The sequence below is a fragment of the Moschus berezovskii genome, chromosome 19 (genome assembly GCF_049115385.1).
Source record: "Moschus berezovskii isolate FMDL1 chromosome 19, NW_MosBer_1.0, whole genome shotgun sequence".
Lineage (NCBI taxonomy): Eukaryota > Metazoa > Chordata > Mammalia > Artiodactyla > Moschidae > Moschus > Moschus berezovskii.
Window position 1 is genome coordinate 35,847,381 of NC_142478.1, and position 24,367 is coordinate 35,871,747.

At 37.2% G+C, this 24,367-nt stretch overlaps 1 protein-coding gene across 1 annotated transcript in view; it reads right to left on the bottom strand.

The window, feature by feature from the left end:
- The window catches only part of FAT4 (FAT atypical cadherin 4), a 183,898-nt gene that overhangs the window by 102,977 nt on the left and 56,554 nt on the right, over positions 1 to 24,367 (bottom strand). The window contains exon 2 of the mRNA XM_055405783.2: positions 1,942 to 2,073. Within this exon, the coding sequence (XP_055261758.2) occupies positions 1,942 to 2,073 (132 nt within the window). The remainder of the gene's footprint in view (positions 1 to 1,941; positions 2,074 to 24,367) is intronic.

The following is a 24,367-nucleotide window of genomic DNA, read 5'->3' on the forward strand; positions in this document are numbered from 1 at the left end:
TGCAGATGATGACTGCAACCATGAAATTAAAAGACACTTACTCCTTGGAAGGAAAGTTATGACCAACCTAGACAGTATATTAGAAGGAAATGGCAACCCACTCCAGTGTTCTTGCCTGGAGAATCCCAGGGATGGGGGAGCCTGGTGGGCTTCCGTCTATGGGGTCACACAGAGTCGGACACGACTGAAGTGACTTAGTAGTAGTAGTAGACAATATATTAAAAAGAAGAGACATTACTTTGTCAACAATGGTCTGTTTAGTCAAGGCTGTGGTTTTTCCAGTAGTGATGTATGGATGTGAGAGTTGGACTATAAAGAAAACTGATCGCCGAAGAATTGATGCTTTTGAACTGTGGTGTTGGAGAAGACTCTTGAGAGTCCCTTGGACTGCAAGAAGGTCCAACCAGTCCATCCTAAAGGAAATTAGCTCTGAATATTCATTGGAAGGACTGATGCTGAAGCTGAAACTCCAGTACTTTGGCCACCTGATGCGAAGAGCTGACTCATTTGAAAAGACCTGGATGTGGGAAAGATTGAAGGCGCAAGAAGGGGACAACAGAGGATGAGATGGCTGGATGGCATCACCAACTTGATGGACATGAGTTTGAGTGAACTCCGGGTGTTGGTGATGGACAGGGAGGCCTGGCGTGCTGTGATTCATGGGGTCACAAACAGTCAGACACAACTGAGTGACTGAACTAAACTGACTGATAAATGACTAAGTTGTTTTTGTACTGGCTGTGCAGTTCAGTTCAGTTCAGTCGCTCAGTCGTGTTGTAACATACTGGCTCTTAAAATTAGTCTATTATTGGATTATTTACCTTTTTAAAGTTAAATAAGCCAAAAATCAAGTATTCATATCCTTCTGGAACTTAAATGAAGGTAAGGAAATTAAATTATCTGTTTGGGGCTTAGCAAAAAGGGAAATGGGCTACTAGTGTATGGGAACATTATTCCTCTTTCCAAAATTCTAGAAATTAACTAATACCTTTACCTAGCAAGAAGGAGAAAACAAATGATGTTATTTTTTGATGGGAAAAATATAAATTACGAATTATATAAGTTGTCATGCTGTTTGGAGCATGATGATTGTTTTAGTTAAACTTAAAACATAAATATGGAAGATAGAAATCTAAATTGTGCCCCCCAAAATCAGTTTACTGCTAGGAAACAAATTTCTGTTTATTAACGGAATTCAAAATTCATTGACTGCCTAGATAATTTCCTTAAAATATATGAGGCTATTACTAAATTATACACTTAATGTTTGCATATATGTATGTATGCGGGGCTTCCCAGGTGGCGCTAGTGGTAACCTGTCAATGCAGGAGACATAAGAGATGTGGATTCAATCCCTGGGTTGAGAGGATCCCCTAGAGGGAGGCATGGCAACCTACCCCAGTATTGTCTCCTAGAGAATCCCCATGGACAGAAAAGCCTGGCAGGCTACAGTCCATAGGGTCACAGAGTTAGACACGACTGAAGAGACAGTATGCTCACATGCATATATGCAAGTTAAATGAAAAGTTTCAAAGTTGTCATAATTTTTTTTATTTTCAAAATTTGCTTTTTTCAAATACAAATAAAAATAAATTCTTAGCTATATAGGCTATAAGATAGCAAATGGGAGCGATGGGGCATTAAAAATAAGATATTTCGGTAAATATTTTTTTATCCTTTGAGAAATTAAAATAATTTGGCTACTGAATCTAAGATGCACCAGCAATTAACTGAGTTGTGAATTGCTGATCAAAGGAAAGTTGCCTTTAGACAGTCTCTATCTTAGCATTCCTATGTCACATTTCAAGAATTGACTTTGGAAAACAGCACTCAATGCTTAGCCTTAATTATTAGTTAATAAATGTTGTCAACATACAGTAGAAATTTGATAGATCACTGGAATATTATGTTTCAAAAAGTCAGAGACAAGGTGTGAGGTACCTCATCAGCATCCATGGCTGTCAGCTGCATAATCTTAGAACCATCTCCGATATTCTCCTCCACTGTGAGATCCAGCATGTCTGTTGGGAACACTGGTGGATTGTCATTGATATCTTGAAGTGTTATTTCTACCTAAAAGAAAGAAAAGAAACAATATATGAATGCTGCATATGTCTGCAAAATACCAGTTAAATTGTATACCAGGAATCCACTCAACTAAGCCTTCCAAAAAGAATCAGAACCTTTATATATAACATCCCAGGAAATACACTGGAGAAAGCTGTGAATTATTTTTAGGAAAAGAAAAGCCAAGAAAGATCATTTGACTTATTGATAGTAACTGATTTTAAATGATCACCTAGGAGTTTAGAATAGAATAGGTCCATAGATCAACTGTCATCTAAATCCCCAGATTTGTGCACCAGTGAAGAATTGTTCAGATTAGCACTGTCTGTCTTTCAGTCATTAAGTGCTGCCTGACACACAGATGACATGGTATAAAATTTCTTCCTGAAACGTTTACATATTGGCAACTAATGTCCAGGGGAAATAAAGAGGTTCACATTTTGTTTTAAGAAACACTCAGCATTTTTCCCTTTAAAGTCAACTCTCAATCTTTGGGGGAAGAAAACTATACATATCTTTTCTATCTTCAGTCCCATCAACACTTCTTAGTGTGACTAGAGTTAACAATCATCCCGTTCATACGTGGTATTCAGATAGGTTGCAAATACTAACTTTCCTTGAAAGATCCTCATCAGAAGTCAGAATTATTTGTTTCCCTACCTAAGAAAGGGCTTCCCTGGTAGCTCAGTTGGTAAAGAATCCTCCTGCAATTCAAGAGACCCCAGTTTGATTTCCGGGTCAGGAAGATCTGCTGGAGATGGGATAGGCTACCCTCTCCGGTATTTGGGGGCTTCTCTTGTGGCTCAGCTGGTAAACAATCTGCCTGCAACGTGGGAGACCTGGGTTCAATCCCTGGGCTGGGAAGATCCCTGGAGAAGGGAAAGGCTACCCACTCTAGTATTCTTGCCTGGAGAATTAAATGGACTGTATAGTTCATGGGGTTGTAAAGTCAACCCAACTGAGTGACTTTCAAAAAAAAAAAAAACCTAAGAAAAACTGTTTAGAAAGAACAATCTGTGAATATTAAATAATAACTTCAAGCCATGTGTTTTCTCTTTTGAGTTATATGCTAAAAGCTGAATATCTGATAAGAAAAAGGAGACAACTGCTAATAAAACTGAAAATTTCCCCAGCTGGATCACCAAATTAAGTCATGGAGGAAAGTCCATCCACCCATTTAGCTCGGATGTATCCAGGACATTTTTCTTCTAGGATGAAATGTCACCTTTTATAGTTATAAAAACTCCATCGGATCAAGAGTGATGAGAGTGAATATTAGGAGACAGCAAAATAATTCTAGTTTTTTTTTTTCCCCAGGAATAGGAAAGGGTGGAAGGAGAGGTAGTAAATAGGATTGTTAGTATTCTCTGGCAAAGAATGAGTGGGAAATACAGGCGAGCTAGACAAATAAATGGATGAGAAATTGATAAAAAGTAAAACTTAGAAACAGTATACAGAATTCAGTACTAAGTCATTACTGTAGTTCCACTACTTAATAGGACAGTTTTGATCACAGCTAATGTCCCAAATTGGAAAAACAGTGGAAACAGTGTCAGACTTTATTTTTTTGGGCTCCAAAATCACTGCAGATGCTGATTGCAGCCATGAAATTAAAAGACGCTTACTCCTTGGAAGGAAAGTTATGACCAACCTTGATAATATATTAAAAAGCAGAGACATTACTTTGCCAACAAAGGTCTGTCTAGTCAAGGCAATGGTTTTTCCCGTGGTCATGTATGGATGTGAGAGTTGGACTGTGAAGAAAGCTGATCGCCGAAGAATTGATGCTTTCAAACTGTGGTGTTGGAGAAGACTCTTGAGAGTCCCTTGTACCTCAAGAAGATCCAACCAGTCCATTCTAAGGGATATTGATCCTGGGTGTTCATTAGAAGGACCTATGCTAAAGCTGAAACTGCAATACTTTGGCCACCTCATGTGAAGAGTTGACTCACTGGAAAAGACTCTGATGCTGGGAAAGGTTGGGGGTGGGAGGAGAAGGGGACGACCGAGAATGAGATGGCTGGATGGCATCACCGACTCTGTGGACATGAGTTTGAGTGAACTCCGGGAGTTGGTGATGGACAGGGAGGCCTGGCATGCTGTGATTCATGGGGTCACGGAGAGTCGGACATGACTGAGCGACTGAACTGAACTGAACTGAACGTCCCAAATTGGTCTAGGAAATGGTTAGGGCAGCCTTAGTAGTTAGAAATCTGCTATTTTGCTTTTGGTTAACACCATTCTCTATTGGAGAAGGAAATGGCAACCCACTCCAGTGTTCTTGCCTGGAGAATCCCAGGGATGGGGAAGCCTTATGGGCTGCCGTCTATGGGGTCGCACAGAGTAGGACACGACTGAAGTGACTTAGCAGCAGCAGCAGCAACACCATTCTCTACACCACTGCCTTTAAAAGAGATTGAGATCATTAAAATTGCAGCTTGTAAGGAGCATTTCCAACTTCCTTGCACAGTTGTAAATAACATGAGTTTTTGAATTAGAACAACCAGAGTTCAGATTCTGTCTCTGCACTTATTAACTGGGGAAATTTGAGCACTTAATTTCTCTGAGCCTCACTCTCCTTATCTTAAAATTGGGACAATAATGTATCTTAGAGCATTTAATGAAGACTAAAACCGTGATGATGCACAAAATGCTTATCAGGGGAAACGTTCAATAAAAAGTAGATCTTGGTTTTTAAATTATCAGAACAGAACTGGGCATTCCTTAGAGCCAGCGAGAGACTGTATTTGTGATAGAATATGACTCCTGAGAGTCCGTTGGACTGCAAGGAGATCAAACCAGTCAACCCTAGAGGAAATCAATTCTGAGTATCATTGGAGTGATTGACTGATTGATGCTAAGGCTGAAGCTCCAAATCTTTGACCACCTGATACAAAATACTGACTCTGAAAAGACCCTGATGCTGGGAAAGGTGGAAGGGAGGAAGAGAAGGGGACAACAGAGGATGAAATGGTTGCATGGCATCACTGACTTAATGGACATGTGTTTCAGCAAGCTCTGGGAGATGGTGAAGGACAGTGAGGGCCTGGTGTGCTGCAGTCCATGGGGTCACAAAGAGTCAGACACAACTGAGAGACTGAACAATGTATTTCTAGTGCATGGTACAGGTCCTGATATATCTTTGATGTCATGTTTAATTGGTGCCTTTCTGGATTCTCTTTACCCTCAATTTAGTGTTCTTCTCTACACACACACACACACACATTCACATATACCTACACACACACACTCATACACTCATCTGTTGTTCAGCCGCTCAGTAGTGTCCAATCTTTCCTAGCATCAGGGTCTTTTCTAATGAGTCAGTTCTTCACATCAGGTGGTCAAAATATTGGAACTTCAGTTTCAGCCCTTGCCCTTCCAATGAATATTCAGGATTGATTTCCTTTAGGATCGACTGGTTTGATCTCCTTGCAGTCCAAGGGACTCTCAAGAGTCTTCTCTAACATCACAGTTCAAAAGCATCAATTCTTCAGCACTCAGTTTTCTTTATGGTCCAACTCTCACATCCATACATGACTACTGGAAAAACCATACATTTAACTATATGAACTTTTGTTGGCCAAGTTATGGCTCTGCTTTTTAATATGCTGTCTAGGTTGGTCATAGCTTTTCTTCCAAGGAGCAAGTGTCTTTTAATTTCATGGCTGCAGTCACCATCTGCAATGATTTTGAAGCCCCCCAAAATAAAGTCTGTCACTGTTACCATTGTCTCCCCATCTATTTGCCATGAAGTGATGGGACCAGATGCCATGATCTTAGTTTTTTGAATGTTGAGTTCTAAGGCAGCTTATTCACTCTCCTCTTGCACCTTCAACAAGAGGCTCTTTAGTTCCTCTTCCCTTTCTACCATAAGGGTGGTGTCATTTGCATATCTGAGGTTATTGATATGTCTCCTGCCAATTTTGATTCTAGCTTATGCTTCATCCAGCCTGGCATTTTACATGATGTACTCTGCATGTAAGTTAAATAAGCAAGGTGACAGTATACACTCTTGACGTACTCCTTTCCCAATTTGGAACCTGTCCGTCATTCCATGTCCTGTTCTAATCATTGCTTCTTGACCTGTATACAGGTTTCTCAGAAGGCAATTAAGGTAGCCTGGTACTCCTATCTCTTTAAGAATTTTCCACAGTTTGCTGTGATCCACACAGTCAAAGGCTTTATCATGGTCAATGAAGCAGAAATAGATATTTTTCTGGAACTCTCTTGCTTTACCTATGATCCAATGGATGTTGGCAATTTGATCTCTGGTTCCTCTGCCTTTTCTAAATCCAGTTTATTAGGTATGGTAGATTCTATAGTAGAAACATGTTATATATAGTAGATTCTTCATTATGGATGATGAGTGCATGAATTGAACAAGACCCTTCTATATTGTAATAGTTATAACTAACACGAATGTGCCAAACCATGTTGTAAGGTATATGTATATGCACATTCATACACAAACACACACATAAATGCATAAAAAATCCTCAAAAGAGCCCTATGAGGCAAGTACTATTATATTCCCGTTAGAGAAAAGAGTTAACCAATGTACACAGGTTAAGTAATTATCCAATGCCAGAGAGCTAGTAAGTTTCCTTTACTACAATGCAAACCTATTTCTCTCTCTATATAAGCACACCCCTCTCTCTCTTTAAGCATGTGTGTTCAATAAACATAATGAATCATACTTGAAAAGTATGTCACAGCTTTATAAATATATTTTTATAAATGTGCATATTATTCCTGTCTGCAATTTGGATCACTTACATACGAACTAACTAGCCATATACTCTTGGGTCAGTCTATAAATCTTTGTCAGAATTAAAAATAAATCAGCTGAATGATCCCTAGATTTAGCCCTAGGAATCTGTGACCATGTCTGCTCTATGAGATTTTGGCCAACTCCATCATTTCAGGTACAAAAAAAATTGTTTCTGTCTTTGTTAGCAAGAATAAATTTAGTTAAATATTAATAGACTCAAAACTAAACATTTCTGAATATATCTATACTCTACCAGTTATTGACACAGATCTAGGACATTTCATCATTGGATTTTGATATACATTAAGGGAGTTGGTGATGGATAGGGAGGCCTGGCGTGCTGTGATTCATGGGGTCGCGGAGAGTCGGACATGACTGAGTGACTGAACTGAACTGAAGGTTATGTTTTGATTAAAGACACCAGAGGTCATCCATTTAATAAAACCAAAATCAGTATCAGCTTGCCAATCAAAAAACTATAACTTTGTATTCTTCTTCAAAGAAAAATCTAGATATTCTCTTTAATTTTCCAGTCTCTCTGCTCCACTTCACAATTCCTCAAGTATTCCTCAAAAACTTCCAGCATGACTTCTCTAGATTCCCTCACTAGCCTAGAGTATGAATAACCAAGAGGAGGAGATCTGAACCAGTGAGTGGTGTAGTAGATTTCATCTGGCAATCCCTTCACTTCTGAATCAGTGTGTAAGTTCTTCAGTTTCTACCAAGAGTTCCAAGATTGTGATCACTGTTTGCCTGTGAAGTGTCACTGATTCCCATATTTATTCATTTAATCTTTTAGACTCCATCACATAAAAGGTACATGTTAGTCACTTTATAGTAAATATATAAGAAAATAAGACAGGCCACCATCTCTTGTGGGGAATAAATGAAGTCTGACCATGGAAATATGTACAAATAGAAACATGTTTGGAAAATACAGAGTTGACATCTTGATTCCAAGCAGTCACCTACACTATGGGCAATTCTTCAAGCAGTCCTGTATCTTGCCCTTGGCAGTTACCATTTTTCCTGATGACTCCAGATTCTAACATGCACTTGACTCGCTGTCTTGGATTTCCCATAAACCTAAGAGTCTTATTCCATTACTACCCTCACTTTGGACTAAGATTTGGTATGGCTTTTTGAAATATTGTCATATAAAACACAAGAATCAAACATTAACAATTTAGAGAAGAAATCGAGAAAGAAAATATAGTTTATTAAATATAATAGTAAGTTATCTAGAGGTATTAATTAAGACACTATAATTTTAAAGAGTCCTTTCTGTACAAATCAGATAACTTTAAATAATACAGATAATGGCTGCTGCTAAGTCACTTCAGTCGTGTCCGACTCTGTGTGACCCCATAGACGGAAGCCCACCAGGCTCCCCCGTCCCTGGTTTATTTATAAATTATCTGATTTTAAGAATTGTCTAAAATACAATGCCTATACTAAATAAAGTATGTTGATAAATGCATTCCATTCTTTTAAAATACATACCCAAAACTACTGCATAGCTTTCAGTACTAGCATTGCCCCTCTAATGTTTTACATTTGTTTGGACAAGAAATAAGCAAAATAATTGTACTATTAAATATTATTTTGCAAAAAATAATCACATTTTGAACTCAGAAGCTTCCCTTCACAAGTGGCCGTATTTTAAATGAAAGCAAAACAAATAAAGACTGCCGATAGGTTACATAATTTAAGTCCAGGGGACATCTTCAAGGTATCAATTCTATAAGTTTGTGAAAACTGACCCTCAAAGATGAAAGAAACACTACACTATGAAGATAAGGTACTTGCATATTTTATGCCTGCCTATCAGATGTTGACCTTTGGGCTTAGATAGTTGGCCCTTAGCGGACATATATGGTTTCACCTACCATTACAAGGGTAGTTGGTAGCTTCGTGGTTGACTTGTTTATAACACAATATCAGCTACACCTAATGACAGGTATTGTCTATGACCATCACTGCATTACCATTCAGATACCTTCAGAATAATGACTTTCTTGGCTAAGACACCTCATCCCTAGGCAGTGAAACCCTAGTAAATAATAATGTTTAAAGAAAAACACATGACCAAGATTAAGGGAGCTAACAATCAATTAATTAAAAAGTGTCTGTCTTGTGGTAGTTTTGTTAAGGTAAAAGTTAATTTAAAAATATGGCTTTAAATAATGTCACCAAACTTTTATGCTGAATAGCCAAATAGATCTTTAAAAAATAAAATGTTTACTGTGCAAATTGTTGCTATGAAATGTGTACAATGATTTACTCCTTAAAAATGTTTCCCTATTATATGCAATTTATCATTTTATTCTGTACTGCATCAGGAATGATGCTATATTTTGGGAATTTACTTTTAATTTTTTAAGTAAAAAAAATCAGAATTCAACTACATCATAAATGAGCAAGTTGCTAATTAGCAATAGCAATTATCAAATCATTACATGTTTCTAAACATAAAACATGGTATTTAACTAATATAAGTTGATATTATGAAAGTAATACTCTACATTCAAGGCTAAGGAATCAACTAAAATATTAAGGTCCATTATGAGCTCGTTCCTCAGTTAGTAAACTGACAATTGCATTGTGGTCACTATCTCAACCACAATTAAAAACATTCTTAAATTCATACTCTCTCTGCAAGCTAAATGAATTGGTTCTTAATATATCAGGATGAAAAATGCCCCCAAACATATTTTTAATTCACAATCTTCCTGCAACCTACAAAAGTGTTCTTAACGAACAAGGGTGAAAAGTAATCATTTTTTTTTTCCTTTTAAAAGATTGTAGAATTTATAAAACAACAAAAGATTATGTTAGGTAGTCTAGGAAAAAAGGAGTTCAAAAATGTCAGTTAGAAAAAGCCCAGGAAAAGAGACAAAGGAAGAAAATCCAAGGACTGGAATGGGAAACTTGGGTGGGAAAAAACACACCCAAACATGCCCCCTTCCTGATAGGTGGTGGACACAAGCCCTATTTTGCATAGGGCAGAACCAATGAGGCTCCGGGGCGGAGGGGACAAAAAGTATAAAAAGGGAACCCAAGCAGGGTTGAGGCCACTCCTACAGGGTCCACTAGCTCTCATGTCTTGGGTGTGTACTTTCTGCCATCTGCCTAATAAAATCCTGCCTGTGTGAGCTGTAACACTGGTCTGTTGTTTCAAACATTTGCTGTGATGAGATAAAATAGACTGGAATAGACTTAGAAAATAAAAAATGGAAATCTATGCATTTGCAAGAAGTAATATCAAAATTCTTAGAATCCCAGATATCATCAAGTTCATCTCCCAGTCAAAAGCAAGGCATTGAACTGTCAGGTCATTTATCTAAGAAAAAATAACAGTCACACTCTTAACTCTAGCCCACTGATTTTTGCAGAGATATGTGGACAGGTCTATGGAGGAAGCAGCATAACATGCCTTAGACCACTCCCTCTAATCTTTGTCAAATACAATGAGTGTTCAAAAAAAATATGCATTTGATGTGTACAGAAAATTAATTTTTTAAAAAAGTAATGTTTGATTATCTACCCTACAAATATTATTTTTCCACATCCTTGCTCATTTTAAGTTCCTTTATATTTATATTAATGGAAAATAATCTGTGAAGTTTTGCCTTAGTGATGCCACTGCAAGACTATTAAACAATCAGCAGATAGGTGGTGGGTATACACTGCAAGTAAAGAAACTATAGCTAAATTATCTCGTTGTTCAGTCACTCAGTTGCGTCTGACTCTTTGTGACCCCATGGACTGCAGCACTTCACTCTCTCCTGGAGTTTGCTCAGACTCATGTGTATTGAGTTGGGGATGCCATCCAAACCATCTCATACTCTGTCACCCCCTTCTCATCCTGCACTCAGACTTTCTCCCTAGATAGCAGTAAAATTATTGCTTTGAAAATGTCTACAAAGAAGCTATTTCTTCCGTGTCCTGGCCATTGTAAATAGTGCTGTGATGAACACTGGGATACTTGTGTCTTTTTGACATATGGTTTTCTCAGGGTAAATGCCCAGTAGTGGGATTTCTGGGCTATCCAACAATAGAACTATCATATGATAATTCTATTTTTCTTTTTTAAGGATCCTGCATAATATTCTCTATAGAGGTTTTATCAAATTGCATTCCTATCAGCAGTGCAAGAGGGTTCCCTTTTCTCCACTCACTCTCCACCATATACTGTGTATAGATTTTTTGATGATGGCCATTCTGACCAGTGTGAGGTGATATATACAGCTGATTCATTTTGTTATACAGCAGAAACCAACACAAAATTGTAAAGCAATCATACTCCAATAAAATAGTAAATTAAAATATCATTTTCAAAAATGACAAAGGTTTAAATGGTTTGTGAGACAGACATAAAATACATATACTATAAAACAGTAAAAGAAGACGTATCACAGCAAATAGTTCTTGATCAGTTGCTTTTTGTTAGTGCCAAGTATAATTATTTACAGTATTGCCTTTTTATTTTCATGTAACTGACACTCCAAATTTCTCAAATACTACTATTACCATATGAATTGTGACAAAGCATTGCACCAAAAATACTGCTTAGACTTCACATGTATTACCTCCAAAGATACTATGATAATGCCACCAGGTTGTATTTAAACAATCTTTTAATTAACAAGTCTGCCAATAATTATTTATTTCACCAGAAGTACTTTTGCTCTGATTTCTTTAATACATTTACAAATTACAGAAATTGGTCATTTGGAAAACTTCTCGGGCTAACAGATCATTTATACTGTTCAACTTTGTGGCTTTCAGAATTTTGAGGGCAAAAATTGTCTTCTTTATTTCTGCATTCTCACAACTCATCCATCTCTCGCATGTAACTTTTTCTCCAGAAATATTTGTTTTCAAAGCAAACCCAGGTTATTTGACATTTTATTAGAGTCACATGTTCAGCAAATTTTTAAAAATTAAGTATGTTACTGGCGTGGGCTTCCCTTGTGTCTCAGACAGTAAAGCAGGAGATCTGGGTTCGATTCTTGGGTTAGGAAGATCCTCTGGAGAAAGGAATGGCTACCCACTCCAGTATTCTTGCCTGGAGAATTCCATGGACAGGGGGGCCTGGTATGGTCCATGGGGTCACAGAGTCAGACAGGACTAAGCAACTAACACACACACACAAACACTGGTACATAAAACATGTACTCATCAACGTTGACCTATATTACAATAATATTTAGGATCAATCCAATCCCATTGTTTTCCTAGTTCTTGTGTCCCCATCATGTTATCATCTATAATTTAAAACATAAAATCATATTTGATGATAATTCAATAATTTTATACTCAGATGATTTAAAACAACTTCAGAAAAACCATCTGTTGTATAAACATACAATAACAATTCAGGAAGTCTCCCACCTGGAAGACTGGAATATAGGATCCTGTGAAATGCCCATCACTGTTTCAGAAACAACTACACTAAACACCACAAAGTCATGAATAAACCTACAAAAATAATTGCAGTCATTCAAATGTGCATTACTCTTAATAGGTTATTACAATGTCACTCCAATAACACTTTGCTAAATGATGCCTTGGTTTATACTCTGTTGGTGCTACTGCAATTGAGTGAGGACAAAGTCTAATCTTACACTCAAAACAATTTTTGTTTCATCAGAGTGAAACAAAATGCTGAAATCTAGCATTTAATTTTTCTGTATGGAGGTTCAAGTGAGGAGTTGAAGTTGAAAGCAAATTAACCAATTTGAAATCCACACCAAGATCAGTACAACCATCACGCCTGAGCTGTCACTTCCTTTGGCTCTGAAAAGGAAAACTCCACCTTTCCTGTCTGAGAGGAGGCTGTGTGTGAACATGAGTCTGCCTGCATTGCAGTGAAAGGCTCTGTTCTGGGGGACGTCTGGGTTGTGTGTGCAAAGAAACATTCTATGACTTGACTTTAAACTTGGGAATCAAAAAGAACATTCGTTAAAAAAGACATCAGGATAGAAATATGAAAGCCACGGCTCAAGCAAATAATCAAACTTAAATTTTAAATGTTTGGCAATAACTTTCCATTCACTCACTTCAAATAAAGCCAAATACTATGTGATTCACTCAAGTCAGTGGAACTGACATATTTTGCATGTTATATTAGCTTCCAATGACAAGGCTTTATTTAGCAAATTTATGTTAAATCCTGTATATACACTGAGATTAGATAGAAGGGCTTCCTTGGTGACTCATATGGCAAAGTATATGCCTGCAATGCAGGAGACCAGGGTTCAGTCTCTGGGTCAGGAAGATCCCCTGGAGAAGAGAACGGTAACCCACTCCAGTAATCTTGCCTAGAGTTCCATGGACAGAGGAGCCTGGCAGGCTACAGCCTATGGGATTGCACATAGAGTTGGAGACTACTGAGGACCTAATATAGCAAAAGGTTTAATTACATCTCAGCAGAAAGCTTGGCATTCTACATTAGCTTTTTGGTAGGAGAACTAATCACATAATTTCATTTGGAAGGGCAAACATCTCACTTCTTTTTAAGATTTCAAGTATGAAGTTAAGTTCAGTCTTTAAGAACAAGAAAATTCAACTACTTTCACTATCATTTATGAGTTTAATCTCCAAGCACTTCCACCTCTTAACAACAAGAATAGAGCTGTATTGCCATGAAAGGATGATGCCAGGGTTTGCATACTTCTTTTAATTTTGTTCTTCATTTCTTTCCCTATTTTGGGTGACCACTGGGAATTCTGCTGCCATGAGTCTCGGCGAAATGTGTCACTACATCTAGAACACTTCATCATGTTGCAGAGCCAAAATCTATTATGGTTTGCAAGTGACTCATATTTTAGTTATGAGAGAGCCCTAGCAAAGAACAGTTTACATCTAAAAGTCCTAAATGTCAGGAATGTAATGTTTGGACTGCATAGGTATGCAAGGTCCAGCCATACTCTGCAAACAATGCTTTGAGGTATTTATTTATTTATGATGTGTAACCAAACTTTTTCACAAGAGTCTGTGGTAGCTATAATAGTGTACTGTCTCATCTTGGTGGTATTTCTGTACTTTTGAAACTGAAATCTTGAAGAAAATGGGGAAAATAAAACTATGGAAAAATGACCTATGATTTTATACTATGAAAGACCAGCAGGGGCTAGATGTAAACGAGTAGAAAAAAATCCCTAGAGCCACTACTGCACATAAACATGAACCAGAAATTCTTGAGAATACAGGTCTGTTGCAGGACCCAACTTTACTGAAGTTTCGGGAATCATCAGAAAGTAAATCTTTGTATTTAGGTATAGGTTTTCTTCACAATGACAAGAAAGAATAGAAAATATGTATTTCACAAAAGCTGAGCAGTAAAATGCTACGTACTAGATGTTATTTGGGCTTCCCAGGTGGAACTAGTGGTAAGGAACCCGCCTGTCAATGCAGGAGACCTGAGACACAAGTTTGATCCCGGGGTCAGGAAGATCCCCTGGAGGAGGGCATCCAACCCACTCCAATATTCTTGCCTGGAGAATCCCATGGATAGAGGAGCCTAGAGGGCTACAGTCCATAGTGTTGCAAAAAGCTGGACATGACTGAAGCGACTTGGCATGCAAACATTATTTTACTATATTTTTAAATAGAAAACAGCTTAGTAAAAGAAACATTGATAATATTTGAGGAAGAAAAATTTAATTTGGGAATTAATTAGACTACCCCTTTTTTAAATTTTAAGCTAACAAATACTTTGTCATTTCAAACTGTATACCTGAAATTTAAATTAAGTTTTGTGTATATTTATATATCTGCATTTATTTCACATAAATTTGTACTTTTTTCTATTCCAAGTGTTCTGGAATAAGAGGAAAGAAGGAAGCATACATATTTTAGATTTTTTAAACATTATCTTTTAAAAGCAAAGTAAAAATTAATGAGTTTTAAAACAGAGCATATTTTACATATAAGCTACATGTATGTAACTGTGACCAATTATACTTCTCAAACAAAAGCAATTACATTAATCTCTCACCACCAAAACTCATCTAGCAGTCAGCAACATATGTTCCTGGGATTTCAGTGCATTTCTTACCAGAAAAGAAATATGTATGAGTCACAGGCGGGCTTGGATAGTAGCCAGAAATGACAAGAATGGCTTGAAGTGTGGACAAGACATAGTTAACTCCATTCCTGAAATAAAATGCTTTCCATAACTCACCAAATGTGTGGTGACATAATAAAAAGCTAGTTTTGTTGTGCTTTCAATATTGTTCAAATTAGAACCAAATAAGGATTTCTTTTAAGGCAAAGGCAATCATGTGTAACCACTTCAACTTTTCCTGAAATCAATACTGCATAATTTCTGCATTTTAACAGATTCTTAAGGACGCCTAAAAGTAAATGCAGGATAAAGGATCAAGTTAAAATATCTGTGGTTGCATATGAAACTTATGGAAATTTTTATACCATTCTTCAAAACAAATGCCCTGAAAAGCATCCCGGAGTATACTTTTCAACAGTTGTTCATCTGAACGTGGTAAACATACCTCAAAAGGAAAAGCTAGTATAAGAAAAACAAATAAAAATATTCCACCAAAATTTTCTTCAGTTTTTTTTTTTTTACATAATAGATCCTGTAATTTTAATAGAAAGGGCTTCTTCTATTAAGACCGCTGCAAGATAGAAACATAGTTTGATTTATATTAAAGATACTAGCTGTAGTAGTTTGAATTATTGATCCCAATTTTTCACTCCTTCCTATAAGTGACTCTACAGTCCGTCCCAACTTTAGAGGGAGTTTCTCTCTCCACCTCTTGACTTTGGGCTCATCCATAATTGTTTCAGTTAGTGGGATATTTACAAATACAACCCAGGTAAAGACTTCAAAGGTAGTTGCCTTCTTGTACCTCTGCCATAGTTACTAGAATACCATAGCCATGCAAGTTTACTAGTACTAGAAAGGGGACAACAGACATTGAACAGAGGAGAATTTGACATTGAGAGGTGTATAGACTGAAGCAGGCTTTCCAGTTGAGTTCGAGCCTAGATCAACCTAACTGCCTGCTCAGAGACGTGTGTGTGCTCAGTTGTTCAGTTGTGCCCGACTCTTTGTTAACCCATGGACTGTAGACCTCTAGGCTCCTCTGTCCATTGGATTTTACAGGCAAGAATACTGGAATGGGTTGCCATTTCCTTCTCCAGGGGATCTTCCTGAGCCAAGGATCAAACCCATGTCTCCTGCATTGGCAAGCGAGTTCTTTACCTCTGAGCCACCAAGGAAGCCCCTACCCAGAGATGCGTGAGATGTGTATTGTGCTAGTCCTTTGTCCTTCCCAGGTGGTGCAGGAGACATAAGAGATGAGGGTTCAATCTCTGGGTTGGGAAGATCCCTTGGAGAAGGACATGGCAACCCACTTCAGTATTCTTTCCTGGAGAACCCCATAGACAGAGGAGCCCGGTGGGCTACAGTCCAAGGGGTGCACAGAGTCAGATGTGACATAGCATGCATACAAGCAGTAGTCCTTTGAGGTTGTGTGACTCTTTGTTATGCAACATTACTGTGACAATAGCTAACAGATACATATACCAAAAAGTGGATTCATTTAGTGAAAATGTTACTTAATTTTTATGTTTTAAATAACGGATTACTCTTCTGTTTAAAATGAGGAGCAAAAAGAAGAAAAAAGTTAAATATATACTGATAACTGTCGTATACCTTGTACTATGACATAATTTTTTTTTTTCTTTTTACAGTAACAGCTTTATTGAGATACAATTCATGTATCATAAAATTCCCCCATTTTTAAGTGTACAATTCAATGATTTCTTCCCCCTAGGATTGTAAAACAGTTTTTTTCCAATTACACATATACACATGCATCTATTCTTTTTCAAATTCTCTTCCCAACAGACACATAGACTAAGAGAATGAACTTATGGTTACCAGGGGGGTAGGGTGGAGGGGAAGGAATAGAGAGTTTAGGATTGACATGCACACACTGGTATATTTAAAAGGAGTAACCAACAAGGACCTACTGAACAGCACAGAGAATTCTGCTCAGTATTATAAGGCAATTTTTAATGTTATGAACTTATGAACAAATCTTCCTTCCCTGTATAACTTATCACTCTTACTTAACACCCATGCCCTTTTAGAAGGACAAAGCAAAATAAGACATGATCCCCAAGCTCTCCTGTCCCTCCCATAATCCCAAAATTAGAGGAACAGGGTGGGAATACTTGACTCAAAAACAAATAATGGCTGGGTTGAGTCAATGAAATTGTCTTTCTTAAAAGGGCAGAAATTTATGAAAAAAAAAAAAAGGGAAACATTATAAGAAAACAATAGCACAACTACAATCAGACCATGTAATTTCTATGAATGCTTGGTCCCACCTTTAGTGGTTTTCTAGCACCCATCTGAGGCCTGGCTAAACTTTTCTTACGAACTGTGGCAATGCCAAAATGATCCTTTAGCCCCGTTTCACCTTTGCACATTACTTTTTACCCTTAAAGAAATTTCTGCTACTCTATGCAAAAGACATGTTTTGACTTATGGCTCTTCTATTCCATTTTAGTTAGTTTGCGGTTTATATTGCTTATATTTCTTTATATATACTTAAACAACTATTTCACAATGTTAAAATTAAAGTCCCATTTAGAGTTTTTTTTTTTTACTTCAAAATGGGAACAATTTTTAAACATATGAAACGGCATTAGCTCATCAATAATCAGGAATGAATATAACTTTTATGTAATCTAAAATGTAGAATACATCTGAAAATTTTGAAATCACTGTCAAACCTGTTATTATTGACAATTTTTAATATTCTATGTGTATTATGAAAAATCATCATGCAATTTTTCATATAAAATTCCTTTTTCACCATAAACATTTGTACCTTACACTGTATAGTCTTTTCTAGAGACATTACTTTGCCAACAAAGGTCCGTCTAGTCAAGGCTATGGTTTTTCCCGTGGTCATGTATGGATGTGAGAGTTGGACTGTGAAGAAAGCTGATCGCTGAAGAATTGATGCTTTTGAACTGTGGTGCTGGAGAAGACTCTTGAGAGTCCCTTGGACTGCAAGGAGATCCAACCAGTCCATTCTAAAGATCAATCCTGGGTGTTCATTGGAAGGACTGATGCTAAAGCTGAAACTCCAATACTCTGGCCACCTCATGCAACGAGTTGACTCACTGGAAAAGAGTCTGATGCTAGGAAGGATTGGGCGTGGGAGGAGACGGGGATGACAGAGAATGAAATGGCTGGATGGCATCACTGACTCGATGGACATGAGTTTGAGTGATCTCTGGGAGTTGGTGATGGACAGGGAGGCCTGGCCTGCTGTGATTCATGGGGTCGCAAAGAGTCGGACACGCCTGAGCGACTGAACTGAACTGAACTGAAAAAATTTTTTAAATTTAAAATAGACTATTGATTGTGACAAAAATGACCTTTGTAAGTTAATGTTGTTATTTGCATTAATGTTATTAGTGCATTAATAATATTTATAACAGCTAAGTAACCTCTTTCACTTTATGTCTTTTTAGTAAATAACCATCTTCACCCATCTAGTTTCCCTAAGGATAAACTCCATGAAAGCATAGGAAATACAAGTTAGAAATTTCGTTCCTTAAAATATAACAAATATGAATTAAATTCAAAATTCAGTGAGGAGAAAGATTAAATATATACAATTTACTTACTAGAGTGGGGTGCCAATTCCTCCTCCAGGGGATCTTCCCAACCCAGAGTTCAAACCAGCATCTCCTGTGTCTCCTGCATTGAAGGTGGATTCTTTATCCACTGAGCCACTAGGACACTAGCCACTAGCTCTAGCCCTTAGAGCTCTGTTGTTGTCATTGTTCAATCATCAAGTCGTGTCCAACTCTTCATGACCTTATGAACTGCAGCACACCAGACTTCCCTGTCCGTCACCATCTCCTGGAGTTTGCCCAAGTTCATGTCCATTGCATCAGGGAAGCCATCCAACCATATCATCCTCTGATGTCCCCTTCTCCTCCTGCCTTCAAGTTTTCCTGTCATCGGGGTCTTTTCCAATGAATCAGCTGTTTACATCAGGTGGCCAAAGTATTGGAGCTTCAGCATCAGTCCCTCCAATAAATATTCAAGGTTGATTTCCTCTAAGATTGACTGGTTTGACCTCCCTCCTGTCCAAGGGACTCTCAAGAGTCTTCTCCAGCACCACAGTTTGAGGCATCAATTCTTCAAAGCTCTGCCTTCTTTATGATTCAGCTCTCACAACCGTACGTGACTACTGGAAAGACCATAGCCTTGACTATGCAGACCTTTGTCAGTAAAGTGATGTCTTTGCTTTTTAACACATTGTTTAGGTTTGTCAAACCTTTCATGCCAAGAAGCAATCGTCTTCTAGTTTCGTGGCCGCAGTCACCATTCACAGTGATTTTAGAGCCCAAGAAGAGGAGATCTGTCACTGCTTCCACCTTTTCCCCTTCTATTTGCCATGAAGTGATGGGGCTAGATGCCATGATCTTAGTTTCTTTAATATTGAGCTTTAAGCCAACTCTTTCACTCTCCTCCTTCACCCTCAACAAGAGACTCTTTAGTTCCTCTTTCTTTCTGCCATTAGAGTGGTATCCATATATCTGAGGTTGTTGATATTTCTCCTGGCAGTCTTGATTCCAGCTTGTAACTCATCCAGCCCGGCATTTCTTATGATGTGTTCTGTGTATACGTTAAATAAACAGGGTGACAATAAGCAGCCTTGCTATACTCCTTTCTCAATTCTGAACCAGTCAGTTGTTCCATACAAGGTTATAACTTTTGCTTCTTGACCAGCATATAGATTTCTCAGGAGACAGGTAAAATGGTTTGGTATTCCCAACTTTTAAGAATTTTCCACAGTTTTTTATGATCCACGCAGACAAAGGCTTTAGCATATTCAATGAAACAAATGTAGATGCTTTCTCTGGAATGTGCTTGCTTTCTCTATGATCCAGGGAATGTTGGCAATTTGACCTCTGGTTCCTCTGCCTTTCTAAGTCCAGCTTTGACATCTGGAAGTTCTCAGTTCACATAACGCTGAACCTAGCATGCAGGATTTTGAGCATAACCTTACTGATATGGGAGATGAGTTCAAGTCTGGTGACTTGAACATTCTTTATTACTGCCCTTCTTGGGGATTGGGATGAGGATTGACTTTTCCAGTTCTGTGGCCACTTCTGGTTTTCCAAATTTGCTGACATATTGAGTGGAACACTTTGATAGCATCATCTTTCAGAATTCTAAATAACTCTGCTGGAATTCCATCACCTCTACTAGCTTTATTGACAACAGTGCTTCCTAAATCCCACTTGACTTCACACTCCAGAATGTCTGCCTGTGGGTGAGTGACCGCAATATCTTGGTTATCTGGGTCATTAAGATCTTTTTTGTATAGTTCTTTTGTGTATTGTTTCCATCTCTTCTTGACCTCTTCTGCTTCTATTAGGTCTTTACTGTTTCTGTCCCTTATTGTGCCCATTATTGGATGAAATGTTCCTTAGAGATTTCCAATTTTCTTGAAGAGATCTTTAGTCTTTCCCCTTCAGTTGTCTTCCTCTATCTCTTTGCCTTGTTCATCAAAGAAGGCCTCCTTGTCTCTCCTTGCTATTCTCTGGAACTCTGTGTTTAGTTGGGTGTACCTTTCCCTTTCTCCCTTGCTTTTTGCTTCTATTCTCTCTTCAGCTATTTGTAAAGCTCAGAGTTTTATGATCGATTAATTCACCTTTCAAAAGTTGTTTAACATGTTGATATATTCCATTCTCTTTACAACACGTTTTTAATCATGTCAATAAAATAAAATTTGTTCTCACTTAAGAAAAAAGTGTATTCTTTGTCAAACTAAGGCAAAACAAGTTTTATGCTTCCAAATAACTGCAAACTCAAAGAAAACAGAATGACTTTTAACCATTTTCCATACTTTGTTTAATCAAGGTTTTTCGGTTGATCCTTCTGTAGATGCATTTCTTATTCACAAAGCACAGCGTTAATTTTTTTGTACATCATGAACTTTCAATAAAGCCATTGAAACTGCAAATCAAGCTGTTTTTATAAACATTTTATAATAGATGGCAAAATTCCAAGTTTTTCCATTGCCAATGAAACCACCCTTTAGAAAAATTCAATCTTAGTGTAGTCTACTTCCTATATTTAATTTTTTTCATAGTAGCAATTAAGAAAGAAGTCTAAGTTACATTACAATGGTGAATATTGAGCATGAACATTTTAATATTTTATTGCGTATCATTTTGAATGTTGTTTAATTTAGAGCATACACTCATATCTATTTGGCAAATTGCATTGCAACATTTGGTGAGCAAGAATAATGATAGATATTTATTTTGTCACAGGAAAAATAAATATGCAAACCCAAAGATTAGGAGATACGTATAAAATTCTTGGAACCAAGAATTCTGTAACACAAATATTACCCCCTTAAAAGAAAATACAGTTAATCATTGGGCATTTGGGGACCTAATTTGATAGTTTTATGATTCATCTGTGATAAGGAAAAAAATTTCTCACCCAGTACCCATTTCAAGAAATAATAAATTACAGCTTATTTTTATACTAAAAATGACTGATGTGTCATATATTGTTATCTGAGAAACAACTATACTATACAACTATATAACAAGTATACTTCCGTAGTTGTATTTAATTAATTTATCCAATAAATATTTATCTAGGGTCTACTATGTGCTGTTCAAGTGATAGATGTGTAGCAATGATAAAAACCATCTTTTCTGACCTCAGAGACCCAATGACATTCTTAAAGTTATCCTTTATCTTGGGTTCTTACTGCTGCAAACAGTTTAGGTTTTTGAAAGACTATTCCTAAATTCATTGATCTTCATGTCCAATTCAATACAATATATGTAACCAGGATTATATGTGTAAATGTGGAACAGAACATACATTTTTTTAATCTGGCAATAGCTATTCTCACATTTATGAAATTTTTAAAATTATGTTTGAGAGAGGAGTGCTTATATCTTAGGCTTTAGGTGTCAATAAGCTTCACAGTCCTTTTTGTACCTGCAATATGCTTTCAGTTTTTCTGCTTGAGCAAACTGTTTATTGAAGAACCCATAACATATAATTTATACTCGATTGCCTACTAGAAAGAATAGTTGTGTGAATAAATGAAATTTCTACTTTTAAGAAATGTTTTTAAAATGTCTAACTTCTTATTTCTATTTGTTAAGGCAATATTAAAGTCAACTGCTGCTGCTGCTGCTGCTAAGTCACTTCAGTCATGTCCAACTCTGTGTGACCCCATAGACGGAAGCCCACCAGGCTCCCCCGTCTCTGGGATTCTCCAGGCAAGAACACTGGAGTGGGTTGCCATTTCCTTCTCCAATGTGTGAAAGTGAAAAGTGAAAGTGAGGTCAGTCAGTCGCGTCTGACCCTTAGCGACCCCACAGACTGCAGCCTACCAGGCTCCTCCATCCATGGGATTTTCTAGGCAAGAGTACTGGAGTGGCTTGCCATTGCCTTCTCCGTAAAGTCAACTACAATGTCCCAATTTTGCTTTGTTTTTAGAGGCTTTGCCAACATTTTAAGATTTGTTTATTCATGATTAGAATAGATTTTAATTCTTGTAAGTTCAGTGTTCTAGAAAAGCAAAGTTTACCATAAAACATAAAATTTAAAAGTTTAATTTGATTAATAGCTTGTCTTTTAAGAAGTGCACAATTACTTAGAACATACATAACAAAAGAATAAATAACCACTCAGTTATGTATAATATTTGTTAATAGTCATAAAATAGTATACTTAAGACTTCCTAGTGGTTTATACTTAAGCAAATCTGAGCAAAACCACAATTATCTTGTTTGGGGCATAGTTTAAGAAATAATATTAATTGTAAGGCAAGAAAACATAAGGATAGGGAAAGCAGCATAATCTAGAGTGGAGACAGTACACACTTAAATATGTAAGAACATAAGCTTAGTAAAAACTTTGTAAATGTATTGCTTACACAAATGAGAAATCTATAAAAATCTGCAAATTAAATGTTTGCTCAATAAAATTAAAATAATAGCCGTAACTGGTATATGACAGATGTTGTTTTACTGAAAATAAGATCTCTAATAGTTAGCAGGGTTAGATTTAGCAAAGGTACCTCTACGTTTTGTTGTTGTTGTTTAGTCACTAAGTCATGTCCAACTCTTTAGCGACCCCATGGACTGTAGCCCGCCAAGCTCCTCTGTCCGTGGGACTTTCCCAGCAAGAATACTGGAGTGGGTTGTTGCTTCCTCCTCTAGGGAATTTTCCCAACCCGGGATTGAACTCACATCTCCTGAGTCAGCAGGTGGATTTTACACCACTGAGACACCAGGGAAGTGAACTTGGATTTTAATCTTGATGCCATTATCCAGGCAGCTGTCAAGCCTCAGCTTCTTCATATGAAGAAGTTTCCAAATGTAAAAAGAATGATGTTTTGCATAATATCAGACAAATAAAAGTCATTAGACAGTGATGGTGACTATAAACATACTCATCCTACAGTGTCAGTGACTATAAATCTAAGTAATTTCTTATTAAAATGAAAAGCTTACTAGTAATTATCACACATAAAATATTTGCTAATAAAATCTTACAATCAGCTAAAAATAGTGATTAAATAGTCCTTAAAAAAAGTTTGTGAATAGCACCAAAATTCAGGAAAACCCTTATGTCAAGTTACAAAGACATCTAAGGCTTCCCCAGTGGCTCAGTGGTAAAGAATCTGCCTGCAATGCAGGAGTCACAGGAAATATGAGTTCAATCCCTAGGTTGGGAAGATCCCCTGGATGAGGGCATGGCAACTCAGTCCAGTATTCTTGCCTGGAGAATCCCCATGGACAGAGGAGTCTGGCAGGCTACAGCTCATAGGGTCACAAAGAGTCAGGTTCAACTGAAGCAACTTAGCTTGTACGCACAAAGACATCTACTGGTTGATGAAAATTACTGAACCCAGGGCAGAGATACAAGAGTTCATTTACTTTCAATGTGGGGAATAGATTTACAGTTTAGAATCACGACAGAATTTTCAGAATACACACTTTCAGGCCTAAACCCCAGGAAGCCCACTCATTAGGGTACCCAAGCAGGCTGCCAAGGCCTGAGTAAATATAAAAAATAATCATTCACTGAAATAAAGAGGAATACTCAGGCAAATGTTCATTACAGCTAGGGGTACAATAAGATAGGGAATAAAACCTTGATCTTTTTTTTTTTTTTGGTCTTTTCTATAGTAAAAACTGTCTCAACCAAATATACACATGAGAAATAACTAAGCTATTTTTGCCAAATGTGTTGTGCCATTAAAATTTCAGATAAAGGAGACTGCCTGTGAAAATGTTGTTACTATATTTTGAATTTAGAATCAACAAGAAACCTAAATAAGGATCAAACTTTTTCTTTGTTAGTTTTATGAGTTGCCATAGAAAAATTTCAACCTTTGCCAATAAATGTTATGATGTTGCCCTTTCTCAAGTAATAATCTATTTTTTTAAAAAATCCAAATAACTCTTGACTGT